This window comes from Trichosurus vulpecula, chromosome 2, assembly GCF_011100635.1.
Source record: "Trichosurus vulpecula isolate mTriVul1 chromosome 2, mTriVul1.pri, whole genome shotgun sequence".
Classification (NCBI taxonomy): Eukaryota; Metazoa; Chordata; class Mammalia; order Diprotodontia; family Phalangeridae; genus Trichosurus; species Trichosurus vulpecula.
The window spans coordinates 291,762,363-291,780,453 of record NC_050574.1 but is presented as its reverse complement, the minus strand read 5'-3'; the positions used below and the strand labels follow the sequence as shown (position 1 = coordinate 291,780,453).

The following is an 18,091-nucleotide window of genomic DNA, read 5'->3' as shown; positions in this document are numbered from 1 at the left end:
TGAAGATGACCTGAATAAATTTTAAATCAGGAGTACTGCAGATTATCATGGGCTGTTCCTGTGATAAATTTGGATCACACGTGTTTTTTGTCTAGGCAGATATGTTAATATTTTGGTGGGGAGAAACTAAACTCAGAAGCCAAGGTCCAGAAATCCACTCCAGGACACAGCAGCGTTTTCCCTTGAAAGTGCTGTGAGCTCTTTTTACTTGTGTCTTAGGTCCTTCTTTTTAAGCACAGTGGAGGGATGTAGGGTGTGTCTTCACTTCCCTTTCATAGCGTGACAGTTTCTAAATGGGGAACTTTATGTGAACAGCACAGATGCGATTTCAATATAATCTTTCCAGTAAGGACAGTAAATTCACCCCTCTGCTGCCTTGCTCGTCCATGGAGATGAAAGAAATGAAATCACTTTTCTGTTTGCCATGGACAGCGCTGTCATTCATCGAGAGCAAATGCTCCATTTGCAATGCTCTATTAATGTCTTGGCATCAGGACGGAGTTGTGTTTAAATCCTGCCTTTTCCATGTAACAGTATGACTCTCTTTTAACCTGTCTGAGCCTTAATTTCCTCATCTGTAAAATGAGGATGTTAATACTTACACCAACTACCGTACAGGGTTATTGCAAAGAAAGGGATTAGCTTGTAAAACTGAAAGTATTAGAAAAACACAAGTTATCAAGATGATCAGGAAGGCTGAGCTAGAGCTGTAGAGTATGGGCCCTGTTCCAAGAAAGAGGTCTCTGTCTTTAAAAATGGGGCTTTTAGGGAGTGGTCATTTGCTAAATGGGAAGATTCTCCACAGATAAATTGGGTTACTTAGTGAGGGAGATTAGTCAACATCTTCAGTCCCTGGAGATAGGATCTGGTTCATTTCACTTTTTCCAAGGTATATGAATGTTTGAACTCCTCATTGGGTTTTAGCTCTATTTAGAGGTTTCTACTTCTTCAACCTAATATGTTTTTAATATGCTGAAGTAAGGTGGGTCTGTGATTAACTCAGCAAGTATTTATAAAGCATCAACTATATGCTGTGTAGTTGTATGGGTTATACAAAGACTGGAGGACTGTGCTCTATCAGAACTTAGAGTCTGGTTGGTGAGACAAACCAAATGTATGTGTGAATTGTTACATAACACTAGAAGACAGCATATGATAAAATGACAATTTAGTCCAGACTGTAACTGCTGCAGAGATTGAAAGGGAAACGATATCCCTCTGGGCAGATATGGTTGAAAAAGACTTCATGGAGGAAATGGAATTGGAGGATAAATCCAATGTGGAGCCAAGAGTAGGAATAGAATCATAACGAAAAGCATAGACACAAGAGTGCAGAAATAGATAATGCATTTTTAATGAATCAATCGATAAACTTTATATTATTATTATTATGTGCCAGGTACTGTGTTAAGTGTTTGGAATGTAAATACAAACCAAAAAATTAATGATTCTTACCCTCTAAGAATTTACATTCTAATGGGGAGAGGTATCACATGAAAGGGAGCTGGAAAAGGCCAAGGGTGCTGGAAAGTAAAAACATTAGGAACAAAGCCAGGAAAGAAATGAGCTTGGATGTCCAAAGAGTGCGTGTGTGTGTGTGTGTGTGTGATATAGAGAAACAACCTGAATGGAAAAAATGAGTACACTTTGAAGCACTTAGAAATTAAGTTAGATCAAACGCCGAAAAGGGAAATAGAGGAGTTTGTACTTTGCCCATTGGACAATGAGGAGACACTAAAGTAAAGTGTACAAGCAAGAATTAAATCTGGATGCTACCTGAATGGAGGGCTATTTAGCATATCTGGAAGGAATCTATCTACAGATTCTCTGATGATGGTCTTCAGTCTGGTAGTAGAGTTTTTGAAATATCAAAATATGAGTTTTCATATCTCAGCAGAAAGTCTGGGTTGGTTGAAAATTGCTGCTTGAGGGAAGATATGGAGAGGGAATTGCTGAAAAGAATGGATAGCCCTGGGAATTTAGCTACATTTTTTTCAGAGGTTTAGTTTTTCTTGTTTTCAAATTGCCAGTTCTAAATTAGGTATTTTAGCTACATTTATTTAGCAAATAAATTTACTTGTAGCATTTTAAAGTTCTGAATATGTTCTAATTAAACCAAGTGCCCTAATTTTTACTGTCTGTTTCCAAAAGGAAATAAAGTAGTGTGAAGAAATTTCAAGAGGACCTTTGATTTCGGCGGGGGGGGCGGTCCTTTTAAAACTAGCCTGTAACTGTATGATTAAGGGTTTAACTATAACTCACTTATATTTTCAATCTAAAATCAGATTTCCAGTCAAAATATTTGAGCTTTCTTGTTCTGTATAAGATTACAGAAAGTTTGTGAATAGGGCTTTTAGCAAGTATGTTTTATTTTGACAGAGAATATAGGCAAAGATGGAGGGTCCTGGTTTTTTTTATCTGTTGTCCTTTCTTCTGAGTGTGGTCCACAACATTACAAAAATGATATGTTGACATTTGTTATTCTGAGGGGAGATATTATGCACATTAGAGCAAACTGAACACATCCATCATCATCACGTCGTATTTATTAGTGCGTATGGCACTGGGCTGTGTGCCTTGGAAAGCAAATGAAACAGATGTAGTCTTTGCACTCGAGAGGCTTAAAATGTGAAGTGGACGATAACGACTTGAGGAAGCATGCACCAGGAGACGCAGAACCACAAACAGCTCCTACTACCCATTGAGAAGTAAGCCAAAACACCAATGAAAACATCCAATAATAAATGATTTACATAAATGTAAATAGGAGCAGTTTAGGGAAAGGGCGTTTGACTTGGAGTCAGGTGATGTGGGTTCTAGCCCTGGTTCTGCACCCATTAATTAGCTATATGACCATATGCAAATCATGACATGTTGCTGGGCTTCAGTTTCCTCTTCCGTAAGAGGAGTTGGTCCACGTGACCTCTGATTTTGGATGTTGTTGATTTGTCACTGTGCTATATTCCTCCTATATTGGAGCAAATTCAGATCCACGTTAATTTCTCTTGAATTCGAGTCTGTCAGTTGATAATCCTTTTCATTTGGAAATTACTTTATACTTCTGAAGACTTCCATTTTCTCTTCTGAGCTCCATAATGATGCTGAGATAGTGGAAATATTTTACTTCTCATTTGGCAGTCTTGGAAAACAGATTCAAGGTTAAGCAACTTGTCAAGTGACATACTTGCAATACCATTGGAGCAAAATTACAGATTCCTGAATTATTTAATTAAAATGAGATTAATTGCATCTTTGGTAAATGAAGATTAAACAGTTTCTAAAGCCCCAAGTTTTTGTATGTAATTGCTAGCATTTATATAGCTCTTTAAGATTTTCAACATGCTTTACAAATATCTCATTTTACCCCCACAGTAATCCTTAGAGGTAGAGTCTATTATTATCCCCATTTTAGAGATGAGGAAAATAAGATTGAGAGACATTAAGCTGTTTCCCCAAGACCACACGAGTAGTAAGTATCTAAGGCAGGATTTGAACCGTAGGTCCAGCATTTTGCGCTACCTAATATATGAAACTCACTTTGGATGCTGTTCTGTCAATAATTAAGTTTATCTTTGTGATTTTAAAGGAACAGATAGCAAAAAGTGAAGCATTGTGATAAAGATAGTTTTTCCCCATATTCTTGGGTAATACATTTACATACCCTGTGGCAAAACAGTCGATGTTTTCTTATAAGATGTAAACAAATATTAGAAAGTTAATTAGGACTTATAAAATATTTTCAAATAGTATTATAGTATTGGTTTAATACTTATAGTATTATAAGTATTGGTTTAAAATTTATAGTGGGAGATGAGCCTTTTGAAACAGAAATAAACCTAAAAACCAAACAATGATTTAAGAAAAAGATCTATCAATGAAAATGGGTCCTTTTTTTTTCATGGAAAAAAATTGAAGCCTACATAGGCACAAGACCTTACCAGTAATCTTTTTGCTGATACCACTTTCTTTCCCATATAATTTTATCTGCCATAGTCATTCCATTCAGTTTTACAAAGTGACATTTTCTCTTACAGTCAATACAAAAGAAAGAATACAATATGAAAGAGAACTCTAGAAGTACTTTTAATTCAACAACTAAACATTCAGAAACACTCAGAGGTCTCTAAAACAATTGATAAGAAAATTGTGGGCAAATTGTTGTTCCGTTAAATCCTAATGACCATTTATATAGCAAAATTTTTCAAAGGAGAAATTAAATCCTTGAAAATATCACAATGAAAAAAAATTTAGTCTTCCAAATGCATCCCTTTAATTTGAATTTTGTAATGATATTAAAAATAAACAATTAAAATGTTTATTTTAAAAAAAGTTATGATCAAAGCCAGTACTAAGACCCAGATCTCTTAATTCTCCTAATTCAGTGTTCTTTCCACAACACTGCACTGCCTACTACTGTGCAAGTGGTCAGACCCACTTCAAGTAAGTGAAATATTTCTTTAGCAACTTAGTAGGTATCTTCAATGCTTCAACGATCCCTGATTTTGGTAATGCGGGTGCTCCCTCATCCATAGTCCCCATTATTCCTTCTATTGAGGGGCACCATGGTGTAGAGAATAGAGTACTAGATTTGAAGTCAAGCAGACCTGACTAGAAATCTTTCTCATTTATTTGCTAGACCTGTGACCCTGAACAAGGTATTTAGTCTTAACCTCAGTTTCTTCATCTGAAAAATGGAGGTGTTAATATGTTTTGCCTACCTCTTATTTGTTGTGATGTCTAGATGAGATGATTTATGTAAAGTACATTTAATACTTTAAAAAGCTACATAAATGTAAGGGATTATGATGCTTATCCAGTCCAAATCTGAGTTGAAAAAAATTTTAGATGTTATCATAAATTTAGAACTGAAGGGGATGTTTAAAGTCATTGAGTCCAGCTCTCCCATTTTATAGATGAAGAAACTGAAGGCCAGAAAAATTGACTGTCACAAATGGGGGTCACGTAGCCTTTAAGTTTCTGAGGCAGAAATTGAAACCAAGTGTTCCTGGCTCCAAGTCCAAGGCTCTGTCTCCTAGGTAATACTGACTCTTGTTGATACTTGGTTTTTCTATCACCTTCACTTCTGCCATCCCTTTTAAGAAAGAAGGGTGTGGGGGATCAGTTCAGCAGAACTAAGCAATAACATCCTCTAAGTCTGACAGTGTATACAATGTTCCACACCCATAGTCTTACTTTCTGCACAGAAGGGAAGGCACTCCCTTTTCTCATTTTTTTCATCTGAGGCCAAGCTTGCTCTCTAAAATTACGTGACGTTCAGACTTGTTTTGCTTTTTCTTCTTTCCATTTATAGTTTTCTTATCACTGAGTATATTATTTTCCTGGCTCTGCTTACTTAATTCTTCAGAAATCTAAGTAGCTCAGTGCATATAGAGTACTTTGCTTGTGAGTCAGAAAAAGTCCTGAGTTCAAATCTAGCTTCAAAACATTTATTAGCTGTATGACCCTAGACAAGTCATTTCACTTCTCTCTGCCACAGTTTCTTCCTCTGTAAAATGAAGATAATAATGACATCCAGCTCCCAAGGTTGCTGTGGGGATCAAATGAGATAATATTTATAAAGCACTTTGAAGCCTTAAAGCACTACATAACTATTATTGCGCATCAGTTCATATAAGTCTTCCCATGCTGTTCCGAATTCTATTCATTGCTTCTTGTGGCACGATAGTATTCTATTACATTGTTCAGTTTGTTTAGTCATTTCACAAATTAAACCCAATTCGGGACCCCATTTTGTTTAGTCATTTCCCAAATTGAAACAATTCATCTCACTTTATAGCTGAGAAACCTGAGGCCCAGACAAAGTCACCCAGCCAGTTAGCTACAGAATGGGGTTTCGTACCAAGGACCTCTTTCTCCCAGCCAGCCTTTGTTTTTCTCCTGTACCACTATTCTTGTCTCGAAGTCAGTGATATATTTTAATTCTAAGCCTCCAAACACAGATTTCAGAAAGGGCCTTCCTTTACCAGACCTTTTATGGAATCGCCAATTAAAAAGATCTCTAGAAGAAAAGGTCCATTCTCTTTAGATGATACTTAAAGTCTCTGCTTACAACCCTGTGTTTAGGCAGCTATTTCTTGTACTGGTAGAAACAGCTTTAATCATGATGTATCTTATTTGTCATTTGGCTCTTCCCCCTCTCAGCTAATCCCTTCTCCATCTCTCCGGATAAAATCAGGTGTTTGATGCATAATTTTTTTCAGTAAGTGTTAACACTAGAGGAGAGGGCTCTCTGGGATTTTGTCAGAGTTGCCTGAGGAGATTCACTTGGGTCAGGAAAACTCCCTAGCAGCTGGCTTCTGTTTTCTTTTTTACCTTTTTACTAGCAGACTGCTCTTTTAGTCTAGGCCTGTGTGCCAGGCGCCAGGAGAATGGCTGTTTGCAGGCAGAGACAAATTTGCCTGTCCCCTATCTCCCTGCATAATAAAACATATGCTGGCAACATGTTTTCCATCTCCTCCATCCATTCTGGGAGACAGAACAGTTATTGCTGAATGTTGGAAAGAGGCACCTAATGTAAAGATCTTCAAAAACTCTTCAGTCATTTTGAAGCATTGCTGCTTACCACAAGCATAATCATGATTATAATGGAAGCTTCCTGGCATATTCAATTATGTATCATACTGCAAATCTGTAATCCTCTTGCAGGGAATTTTCAGCAATAGCCTAGGGCACCATTGGAGGCTGTGTTGTATGACCTTCCCACATTTTGTTGATGGCCCTATGGTTCTTAAAGAGATAGGTTTTATATAGGTTCCAAAGAAAATAACCCCAAATGCTTTATTTCAAAAACTGAGTTTTATAAATTTCATACAGTCAATTAAGCTCCACAGTTGGTATGATTTTAATGTCAGGCTAATAGTGGTAGCTGTTTTCTTGGTAGCAGTGTGGTATACTAGATTATGTTTTTATAAATTAAAATTAATCTCCCAGATTTTCTTTTTTTTCCTCTTTCTTCTGAGAGCTCTAAAATTAAGTGATCCAAATGTGGAAGCTCTTACCTTTGAGCTAAGTGCAGAAGGATTTTGCTTGTTGGTAGTCAGATGCTAACCATGAGGAAGTCCAGGAAAGAGAATTTTTTTTCCTTTTTCCCTTTTGAATAAAAGGTCCAAGTTCAGGCCTTTAAAGCTGCAGCTCAACTCAGTTTGGTTTCTATCTTTTGGCCCATCACAATCCTAGAGCTCATTTCACCTCAAACATTCCATGATTCTGGAGAATCAATACATTTTCTTGGAAAGTCACCTCCCCGCCCAGAACCCTTTGCTTCCAAATATTTAATAGGTAGGATTTTTTTGGTAATATTTCAACATTCCTTTCCTAGGTCGATATGAAATGGAATAAGAAAATTTGCTACTAGAACAACCAAATGGTGGCATAGACAGAGGTATTGGACATCACAGAATATTAGAGATGCAAGAGACTTTAGGAATCATGTCGTCCACTCCAATCTCCTCAATTTGAGAAAACTGAGAGGTCTAGAGAAGGGATGCGAATTTTTCAGTAGACTCTATAAATGTACATGTAGTAACCTATCAATTTAGCCAAGCGTAGACCCCATGTTTGGGCCTCTAAGTGGTGCAGTAGATAGAGTACTGGGCCTGGATTCAGGAAGACCTGAGTTCAAATTTGACCTCAGATGCTTTATAGGCTCTGTGACCTTGGCTAAGTCACTTAACCTTGTTTGCCTCAATTTCCTTATCTGTAAAAAAGAGCTGAAGAAGGATATTTCAAACCCACCCCAGTATCTTTGCCAAGAAAACCCTAAAGGGGGTCACAAAGAGTCAGACACAGCTGAAAAATGACTAAACAACAACAAATATACTGTTTGCCTCTATAGGGAAACCTCATTTCAGTTGTAGAGTAACAAGTCACTGAACCTCTTTGACTTAAGTTTACTTATTTTTAAAATTTGGATAATAATACTTGTACCAACTATCCTACAGCATCATCCTTTGAATATTATCTAAATGTGAGTAATTGCTGTTTTAACTTGTCATACTCAGGGCTGGTTACTATGGCATTGAAGGCAGGTGGATGGAACTAGTTTTCTCTTGAATAATAATAGTTGGCATTTGTATAACCTCTAAAGTTCTTTACATATCCAACAACAATAATATTTTGGGGCCCAAGGGACTGGGGCACTCACCCCACACCCTTCTCCACTAAGGGAGCCCTCTGCTCTGCATCCAAGTATATGATCCAGTCTGGATATAACCACAAGGGATCCTGGCTTCTAATGAGAGGAGTTAGTCTTCTCTTTCCCTTGCTCTGGTTCATTATATCTTTCACTCCTGGGGAAAACCTAGCTTAGGTTTAAAGCCTGGGTTTTTACTTTTATGGAGGGTCTCCAGAGAGTAGGAAATAAATATTCATACAGTATGGATTGGGTATGGGACGGGTATTTATTTCCTTTACCAAAATAAACACTAAACAAGGAATAATTCATAAGCAGAAATTTAACAGAAACAAATTTAAACAGTAATAATAACTTCCGTTACACTCTTCCAGGAGGTTGATACTTAAACCTCATTTTGCAGGACTGATGGGTAGACATTTTATATTTCAACGCAACTGTGAACTCTCTTCTGGCAAACCAGGCCAGGGCTTGGTCACATCCTCTTGTTTGACCGTAGAACATTCAGTCAACAAACATTTATTAAGCACTTATGATGTGCCAGGCACTGTACTAAGCACTACAGAGGCAAAATAAAGCAAACATTATAATCCTTACCCTCAAGGATCTCTCATTTAAATGAGGCAGACAACGTGTAAATACAAAATATATACAGTGTAAACTGGGAGCTTTACAAAGTAAATGTAAATATCCACAGTATATGAATACAGAATAATGCCAGGTTAAAGAGAGGGCGTTTTAGAACACAGAAAATTGAACCTGTTTTTATAGTTTTAAACTCCTATCCTTAATATGTTTTTGAAAGGCAGATCATGAAGCAGTGGATATAGTGGTGGGCCTGGAATAAGGAAGACCTAAATTCATATTTGACCCCAGATACTTTCTAGCTTTGTGACTGGGCAAGCCATTCAACCCTGTTTGCCTCTGTTTCCTTACCTGTATGATGGGTATTATAATAATAGCATCTACCTCATAGGAGTATTATGAGAATCAAATGAAATAATCTTTGTAAAAAGTACTTAGCACAGTGCCTAGCACATAGTAGGCAATTCATAAATGCTTATTCCCTTCTCTTCCTTTCCCTTTTTATATATAATTTCATTAAAACATTAGAAGAAAAAATCTCTAGTATTAAAGATTGTTCATGGAACACCTTTTCACATCATAAGGACCAACAGAGTAGTTTGAGAAATAATAGTGTATTGGAGCATTTGTCTAGCATTCAGAACACATGAGTTCTAATTATGGCCCTGCTGCTAACCAGCTCTGTCACTCTGTCAAGCAGCATCACGTCTCCCAGTCTCAGTTTCCTTGTATATAAAATAAGAAGACTGAACTGGATGTATCCCCACCATCCTTTCTAGCTCCAGAATGATATGCGCTTGAGTCATTCAGAATACGTCAGATCTGACAGTCCTTCACAGATACGTGAAGGCTGCCATGCCAAGATCTATATCTATTAGGGAGAACTTGAATACCATCAGGTTATGATAAAGTATGGAGTGTTATGAGGTTTACACCCATAGAGATTTTTTATGGCCATGGGTGAGACCAGGTGCATACTAGAGCACTCCCTATGCAAATGAAAATGTGTTTATACTTACAAACAAAGATAGGCTCAAAGGATTTAGAGCTGCAAGAAATCTCAGGAGATTTTCTAGTACAATTTCCAATTTTACAGGGGTAGAAACTGAGGCCCAGAGAAGTAACTTGTCCCAAGTTCATTCCACATAATGATTAGCAGAACTAAGACTCAAATCCAGGTCCTCTGACTCCAAATCTAGTGATATGTATAATGTAAGCAGATCTTAGAAATACGAATCTTTTTAAAAGGTCACTAAATGCATATAAAAGTAGCATTCACAAATGAAATTCTTAATATAAAAAGCTCAAGTGAATGAAGAAATGAGAAAAGAGCTATTCATTTTACATTCTGCCACTCCCCCCCCCCAACCTTGTCCTCACACCAGTGATATTTCATATTATGTTGTTTTCCCAAAGCTCTCAATTCCAGCACTAAATATCTTACTACCAGTGTTGCAAATGTACTTGCCTCAAGCTATAATCATAAAAACAGCTAAAGAAAGAATGAAGCAGCAGAGGCCAAGTGTTCCTGTACTAAGTTCTCACTTTCTCCTTAGCCTTATTTGTTTAAATCTGGGAATGTACCTTTCCTGCTTTCATCAATTTAAATTTTAATAGGTTTTATTGGTTATTTTTAAAGAGAATTTAAATTGAGCTGAGGACGAAAAAAAAAAAAAAGAATTCTTGGCATCTAAGAAAACCCTGCTTCTGCCCCCTCCTGTCTTGGATTTTATGTTTCCGCTGTTTTGTCAGTACATGTTTTTCTCTAATCCTCAATGAAAGAGCCCCTTGGCTTCACTTTGGGAACAGGCTGGAGAGGGAGGACTGAGTAGCTCATATAATAGCTTTGTAGATCTAGAAGGAGGTCTTAGAGATCAGCCTGCATCATCCCTTCACATTACCTATGTGAAGCTGAGGCCCAGAGGGATGAATGATTATCAGTCAATCAATAAACATTTCTTAAGTGCCTACTATGTGCCAGGCATTGTGCTAAGCTGGGGATTCAAAAAGAGGCAAAAGGGTCATTCATATGACCCAGCGAGTTAGTGGTAGTCTGATCTAGAAAACAAGCATCCTAATGCCTAGCCCAGTACTAACTCTCTGTCTCTTGGACTAGAGGATGAATATTCAGGAATTTAACAGTAAAAACATAATCTTGAGGAGCAGTTAGCAGAAGGCATGGCCCAGGAACGTGGCTTTCAGGAATTGGAGCTTGGCTCACTTATGGAGAGAGCAACTGCCAAGGCTTCCTACCCAGCCATCGTCCCTCCTTCATTTCCCTCCCCCACACCAAAGAGGGAAGGTATTGTAATGTAAAATGGAAGTTATCATCCGGTATAAAACCTTAAGCTTTGGCCTTACTAATGGGAGTCAGGGCTGAAGAGGGAAAGTGCAGTGTAACCTGGGAAATCAAATCAGCAGCACCATATTAATGTAAAGATTAACTGCACACAGCCAGCTCTCGAGGAAGAACTGCCTCTTTAAATTACACTGACTATTGAAATACCAAGACAATCTGGGAGGCTTTTTTAAGCCATTAGTCCTCAGAACTGTTGGTGGAAGCTTTATTATTCAGGATTTCTGGGGACTAGGAGGGGTTCATATGTGAATAAAACAAGGTTTTAAATGTCACTTCTATTCAATATGAATTTGCCATAAATTTATATAAATTAATGGAATTATATATAGTCCTGGTTTCTCCATGGTTCTCTGTAATTAAAACTGCAGCTCTATTTTTAAAATATTGTATTGATGCCTTTTTAAAAGACTGTCTTTTCCTAATTCCGCCCCACCAACAGAACCCTCTCTTGTAACAAAGAAGCAAATTTAAGTAAAACAAATCAGCATGTTCATCATATCTGACAGCATATGCTTTATTCCTCACTTGTAGCCTCAGTGGAGAAGACGAAGGGAGGTTTCAAAGTCAGTCTTCTGGAGCCAAAACTGGTCACTTGCATTGATCTAAGTTCTGATGTCTTCCAGTGTTCTTTTCCTTTACATCATTGTGGTCACTGTTTATAGAACATGACATGACTGAGGATGTGAATTAAGTTTCTTTTTTCTATCCTGTAGTACTTTTGAGATATATTTTAAATTACCATTTTTTCTATCAGAGGCTGATGTTCATATGTGATTTTCCCACTTGAACATAATGATAATAGCTAGCATTTATTTATATAGCATTTTACATTTATCTGATCCCTCAGACAACCCTAGGTGATAAGTGCTATTATGATCTACATTTTTTTTGAGGGGGGAAGGCAGGGCAATTGGGGTTAAGTGACTTGCCCAAGGTCACACAGCTAGTAGGTGTGTGAAGTGTCTGAGGCTAGATTTGAACTCAGGTCCTCCTGACTGCAGAGCTTGTGCTCTACTCATTGAAACACCTAGCTGCCCCAATCTACACTTTACAGACAAGGAAACTGAAGCTGAAAGGGGTTAGCTGGGGATCCCACAGCTAAGAAATGTCTGAAGCTGGATTTGAACTCATGGCTTTTCCACTCAAGTCTAGTGTTCTATTCGCTGTGTTACTTGGCTGTCTATACTGTTGTGGTTTGGGGTGTTGAGAACCCCCAAATGCAAGGGCATGGGGGGTGTTTGCCTGAAAAGAATTCAACCACTCAAGTCTTCCAGTCAAAGTAGCAAGTTTATGGTGATGCCAGTAGAAGCTGGCAAGATTTTCAGTGAATCTGTGTACTTTAATGGGGGTAAAATTGGTACTTTTATACAGAAAAAGACTATGGGAAGATCTGGATGGGATTAAGGAGTGGTAAGTAGCCTAGGGTGGGTCAGATGCAGACAATGAAAGAAGTTAAGTGGTCAGGCCACAATGAAAGGAGAGTTAAAAGCATTATTGGGTATCCAGGTAGACTGGATGCCAATATGGGAAGGTTCAAGGCAAAGACTAGGTCTTACACCAGTGTGGGAAAATTCAGGGGCAAAGTCCAGGTCCCATCCCCCATCACAAAGATAGATTAATATAATAGGGCATTGGACTGTAAGCAAAGGGATGAGACAGCTAGTACTGATTCTGCCATTAACTAGGCTTGTGACCATGGGAGAAGCTCTAGGCTTCAGTTTCTTTAAGAGAGTGGAACTAAATTTTGATTCTATAAAACACAATGGAGTAGGTGGAGTTGTGGGAAGAACATTCCAGAGTGTGAAAGTGACTCTGTGCTGTCCAGTCACATGGATATTAATAGACTTATTTTGGTGATTTGGGGTTTGTGAGTAGTTAGGATGGAAGGTTTGGGACAAATATAATCTGTGGACAGATCCATACTCTTCATGTATTGCCTTTGGACACCTGAGTGTGGGTTTTTTTTTTTTTCCTGAGTAGCACACCATTTGGAATTGATGTCTGTTCTAGAAGGACTTGGGATGATATGGAATGAAAGGGACCTTGAGAGGTCTATCTGTCTATCCCTCTGCCTTAAAAGTCAATGGGTCATTGATTTCTAAGCAGTGGGAGTCCAGCTAGCTTCCCCTCAAATCTTAACTGCCACCTCAGGAGAAAGAATCACATTTTCTTCTTCTCGTTTATGCCTTTTAACAACCAGTCAATAAACTAAATTAAGTACCTACTATGTGCCAGGCACCATGCTAAGTGCTGTGGATGCAAAAAGAGGCAAACGAAGGTTCTTGCCTTCAAGGAGCTCACAGTCTAATAGAGGCGTTCACAGTACTGACCTTGAAAGCTCCTACGCCCTTGTGGTTTCCTCTCACAAAACCTGCTATTACTATGTTTGACTTGAGGGCTTGGGGAACAGGCTCAGAAAAAATATAGAATAGCAAACCATGAGAAAGCTTGCACCTTTAAAATGAAGAGATAGGGGAGAAAATCAAGCTCAAGCAAGTACCAAGCAATCGTGCAGTGCTCAGGCAGGAAAATTGTATAAAGTCCCACACACAGAAAATTTTGACTTATAAAATCATTCTCAAAATCTAGTGCCTACAAACATATGAGATACACACACACACACACACACACACACACACATATATATGTGTATATATATATATATATATATATATGTATATATATATATATATATACTACATATGTATAAACATACGCACGTATTTTATGTATTTTTAGGCATGGTATTTTTGTATTGTGTGTATGCATATATATAGTGTGTGTATATCTATATCTCTGTATATATATATATAGATATACACACATGATACATACATATGTCAGTTGCTTCTGTAACTTTAAGCATTAAAAGAAATATGCTTGTTTAATTTTTCTCCTTTTTTCCTTACTTGAATGCTGCAATTATCTCTACATTACCTTGGTTAATAAATAAGTATTGTACAAGACCACTAGGTCTCCTTAAGCTCAGAAATAGGTGGGCTCTCTTTTTGACAAGAGGAACCGAGCCATTCATCAAATGATAGACTGGCAGGGACTGGGTGCTTGCTTTCCACAGGGACTCCTTGGCATCTCCAAATGTCTATTCTAGGCAGACTGAGTTTTCAGGGCTTTCCTTTCTCTTCCCCAAACTTCCTCCCCCACAATGAGGATGAGCCAAAACTGATGTGTTGAGTTCTTGGTAATCACAAAACCAGGATGTTACTTCAAAACAACTTGCCGTAAGCTATTCATTTGGTATTCAGTAGCAAGTTGCTACTGCTACTGCTGCATAACATTTTTTTTTTCTTTGCAAAACTGTATAACTATTATATGACTCTTGCCACTCAATACCCAAGCCAGAATTTTTAAAAGAAAAAAAAAACTCAGGACTTGGATTTGTAAAGGTTTTTGCAAACCTTAAAATACTATATGAATCTTAGATTTTATTATCATCATTATTATTTCTAAATTACCATAAAGTTAAAAGCAATGAGCTCCACAGTCTCCAGATCTTCTAAGATAAGGTTGGTTTTTTTCCCCTTTATAGCTAATTATGACCCATATTAATGGAGTATAAAACTAAAGTATATATAATGTGTATTTGTGTTCTCTAGAATAAGAAGGAGTACTTGGACATCATTCACACATACATGGAAGTACATGCGACTGTCTATGGATCTAGCACTAACCACATGCCCAGCTACGTGAAGAATCACGGAATCCTCAGTGGACGAGATTTACAATTTCTTCTCAGAGAAACCAAGGTAAGTCAACCTTTTGTTAAGAGCTGATCCAATGACCATATTTATGAATTTGTTTCTAATTATTATTGAAGTTAGGGTCAAGCCTTTCTTCTTCCTGTGTGCTGTGGAAAGCCTCTAGAATATTATTTCTAGGGAGTGACTTTCTGTGAGAGCTCACAAGGATTATAGATGACAATTGCATCTCTCATGATGAAGCCTTTAGTTGTAAGGAAGATGTCACTGAGCTATCTATCTCCTTGCATTCAAGAATGTTTCTCCTTCTTCCTCCCAAGTCATGGTAATTTAACAAGTGTTTATTGGAAGTTACAAATATTATAGAAATTCAGAAGGGAGAAAAGATCAATGTGGACTGGAACAGTCAGGGAGGTCTTCCTGTGAGAGCCTTGAGCTGGGCCATAAAGGGTATATAGTATGTCAATATTTAAGAAATGAGAGGAGAGGGCATTTTAGGTAGGGAAAACAATGTGCATAAATTACAAAATCACCATTTTTGAGAAGTGGAAAGGATCTCAGCCATCATTTAGTTCAACCTAAACACTAAATGGACACCCCTTATAATTAATATGCCTGATAATTGGTTGTACAGCTGCTCCTTAAAGACCTCCAAGGAGGGGAAACAGTTCTCATGATTGGGAAATTCTTCCTGACATCAAGCCTACATTTGCCTCTTTCATCTGTTTCTCCGGGTTCTGCCCTCTGGGGTCATATCTTTTTTTTTCCTTTTTTTTTATTTAATATATTTAGTTTTCATCATTGATTATCACAAGAGTTTGAATTACAAATTTTCTCCCCATTTCTACCCTCCCCCCCAGTCCAAGATGGCATATATTCTGGTTGCCCTGTTCCCCAGTCAGCCCTCCCTTCTGTCACCCCACTCCCCTCCCATCCCCTTTTTCCCTTCCTTTCTTGTAGGGCAAGATAAATTTCTACACCCCATTGCCTGTGTATCTTATTTTCTAGTTGCATGCAAAAACTTTTTTTTTTGTTTTTGAACATCTGTTTTTAAAACTTTGAGTTCCAAATTCTCTCCCCTCTTCCCTTCCCACCCACCCTCCCTAAGAAGTCAAGCAATTCAACATAGTTCACATGTGTATCTTTATATAACCCTTCCACAATACTCATGTTGTGAAAGATTCACTATATTTTGCTCCTTCCTAACCTATCCCTCTTTATTCAATTTTCTCTCTTGACCCTGTCCCCCCTGTCGAAAATGTTTGGTTTTGATTACCTCCACCCCCATCTGCCCTCCCTTCTATCATCCCCCCTTTTTTTTATCTTCTTCCTCCTTTTTTCCTGTGGGGTAAGATACCCAATTGAGTATGTATGGTATTCCCTCCTCAGGTCAAATCTGATGAGAGCAAGATTCACTCATTCCCCCTCACCTGCCTTCTCTTCTCTTCCTACAGAACTGCTTTTTCTTGCCACTTTTATGCAAGATAATTTACCCATTCTATCTCTCCCTATCTCCCTCTCTCAATATATTCCTCTCTCATCCCTTAATTTTATTTTTTTTTAGATATCTTCCCTTCATCTTCAGCTCACCCTGTGCCTGCTCTCTCTCTCTAAATATATATATACACATACATATATACATACATACATATATACATATATATATACACACACACACACACACATATATATATATATGCATATTCCCTTCAGCTACCCTAATACTGAGTTCTCAGGAATCATACACATCATCTTTCCATGTAGGAATGTAAACAAAACAGTTCAACTTTAGTAAGTCCCTTGCGATTTCTTTTTCTTGTTCTTTTTCTTGATTACCTTTTCATGCTTCTCTTGATTTTTGTGTTTGAAAGTCAGATTTTCTATTCAGCTCTGGTCTTTTCACTGAGAAAGCTTGAAAGTCCTCTATTTTATTGAAAATCCATATTTTGCCTTGGAACATGATACTCAGTTTTGCTGGGTGGGTGATTCTTGGTTTTACTCCTAGCTCCATTGACCTCCAGAATATCGTATTCCAAGCCCTTCAATCTCTTAATGTAGAAGCTGCCAGATCTTGGGTTATCCTGATTGTGTTTCCACAATACTCAAATTGTTTCTTTCTGGCTGCTTGCAGTGTTTTCTCCTTGATCTGGGAGCTCTGGAATTTGGCAACAATATTCCTAGGAGATTTCTTTTTGGAATCTATTTGAGGAGGTGATCAGTGGATTCTTTCAATCTCTATTTTGCCCTGTGGCTCTAGAATATCAGGGCAGTTCTCCTTGATAATTTCTTGAAAGATGATATCTAGGCTCTTTTTTTGATCGTGGCTTTCAGGTAGTCCAATAATTTTTAAGTTATCTCTCCTGGATCTATTTTCCAGGTCAGTGGTTTTTCCAATGAGATATTTCACATTGTCTTCCATTTTTTCGTTCATTTGGTTCTGTTTTAGAATATCTTGATTTTTCATAAAGTCACTAGCTTCCACTTGTTCCAGTCTAATTTTTAAGGTAGTATTTTCTTCAGTGATCTTTTGGACCTCCTTTTCCATTTGGCTAATTGTGCCTTTCAAGGCATTCTTCTCCTCATTGGCTTTTTGGAGCTCTTTTGCCATTTGAGTTAGTCTGTTTTTTGAGGTGTTGTTTTCTTCAGTGTATTTTTCAGTATTTTTTTGGGTCTCCTTTAACAAGTCATTGACTTGTTTTTCATGGTTTTCTCGCATCCTTCTCATTTCTCTTCCCAGTTTTTCCTCTACTTCTCTAACTTACTTTTCCAAATCCTTTTTGAGCTCTTCCATGGCCTGAAACCAGTTCATGTTTTTCTTGGAGCCTTTTGTTGTAGGCTCTTTGCCTTTGTTGACTTCTTCTGGCTGTATGTTTTGGTCTTCTTTGTTACCAAAGAAAGATTCCAGAGTCTGAGACTGAATCTGGGTGTGTTTTCGCTGCATGGCCATGTTCCCAGCTAACTAACTTGACCCTTGTGTTTTTCAGTGGGGTATGACTGCTTGTAGAGTTAATAGAACTATGTTCCAAGCTTGGGGGGATGTGCCAGCTCTGCCACACCAGCACTCCTTCCCCAAGAACCCCCAACCTGGACTGGACTTAGATCTTCAGCAGGCTCTTCACTCCTGCTGTGATCTGCCACTTAATTCCTCCCACCAGGTGGGCCTGGGGCAGGAAGCAACTGCAGCTGTAGTTCTGTAGCTGCCCCACCTCCGCTGCCCCCAGGGCGGTAGCCCAACCATGAACTCCTTCCACTCCTGCAGCTTTTCCCACTAACCTTCTC

General features: G+C 38.1%; 1 protein-coding gene across 1 annotated transcript in view; it reads left to right on the top strand.

Moving 5' to 3' along the window:
• Positions 1-18,091, top strand: part of MGAT5 (alpha-1,6-mannosylglycoprotein 6-beta-N-acetylglucosaminyltransferase) — a 384,608-nt gene that overhangs the window by 320,264 nt on the left and 46,253 nt on the right. Inside the window, exon 13 of the mRNA XM_036747575.1 lies at positions 14,711-14,860. Coding sequence (XP_036603470.1) covers positions 14,711-14,860 — 150 coding nt within the window. The remainder of the gene's footprint in view (positions 1-14,710; positions 14,861-18,091) is intronic.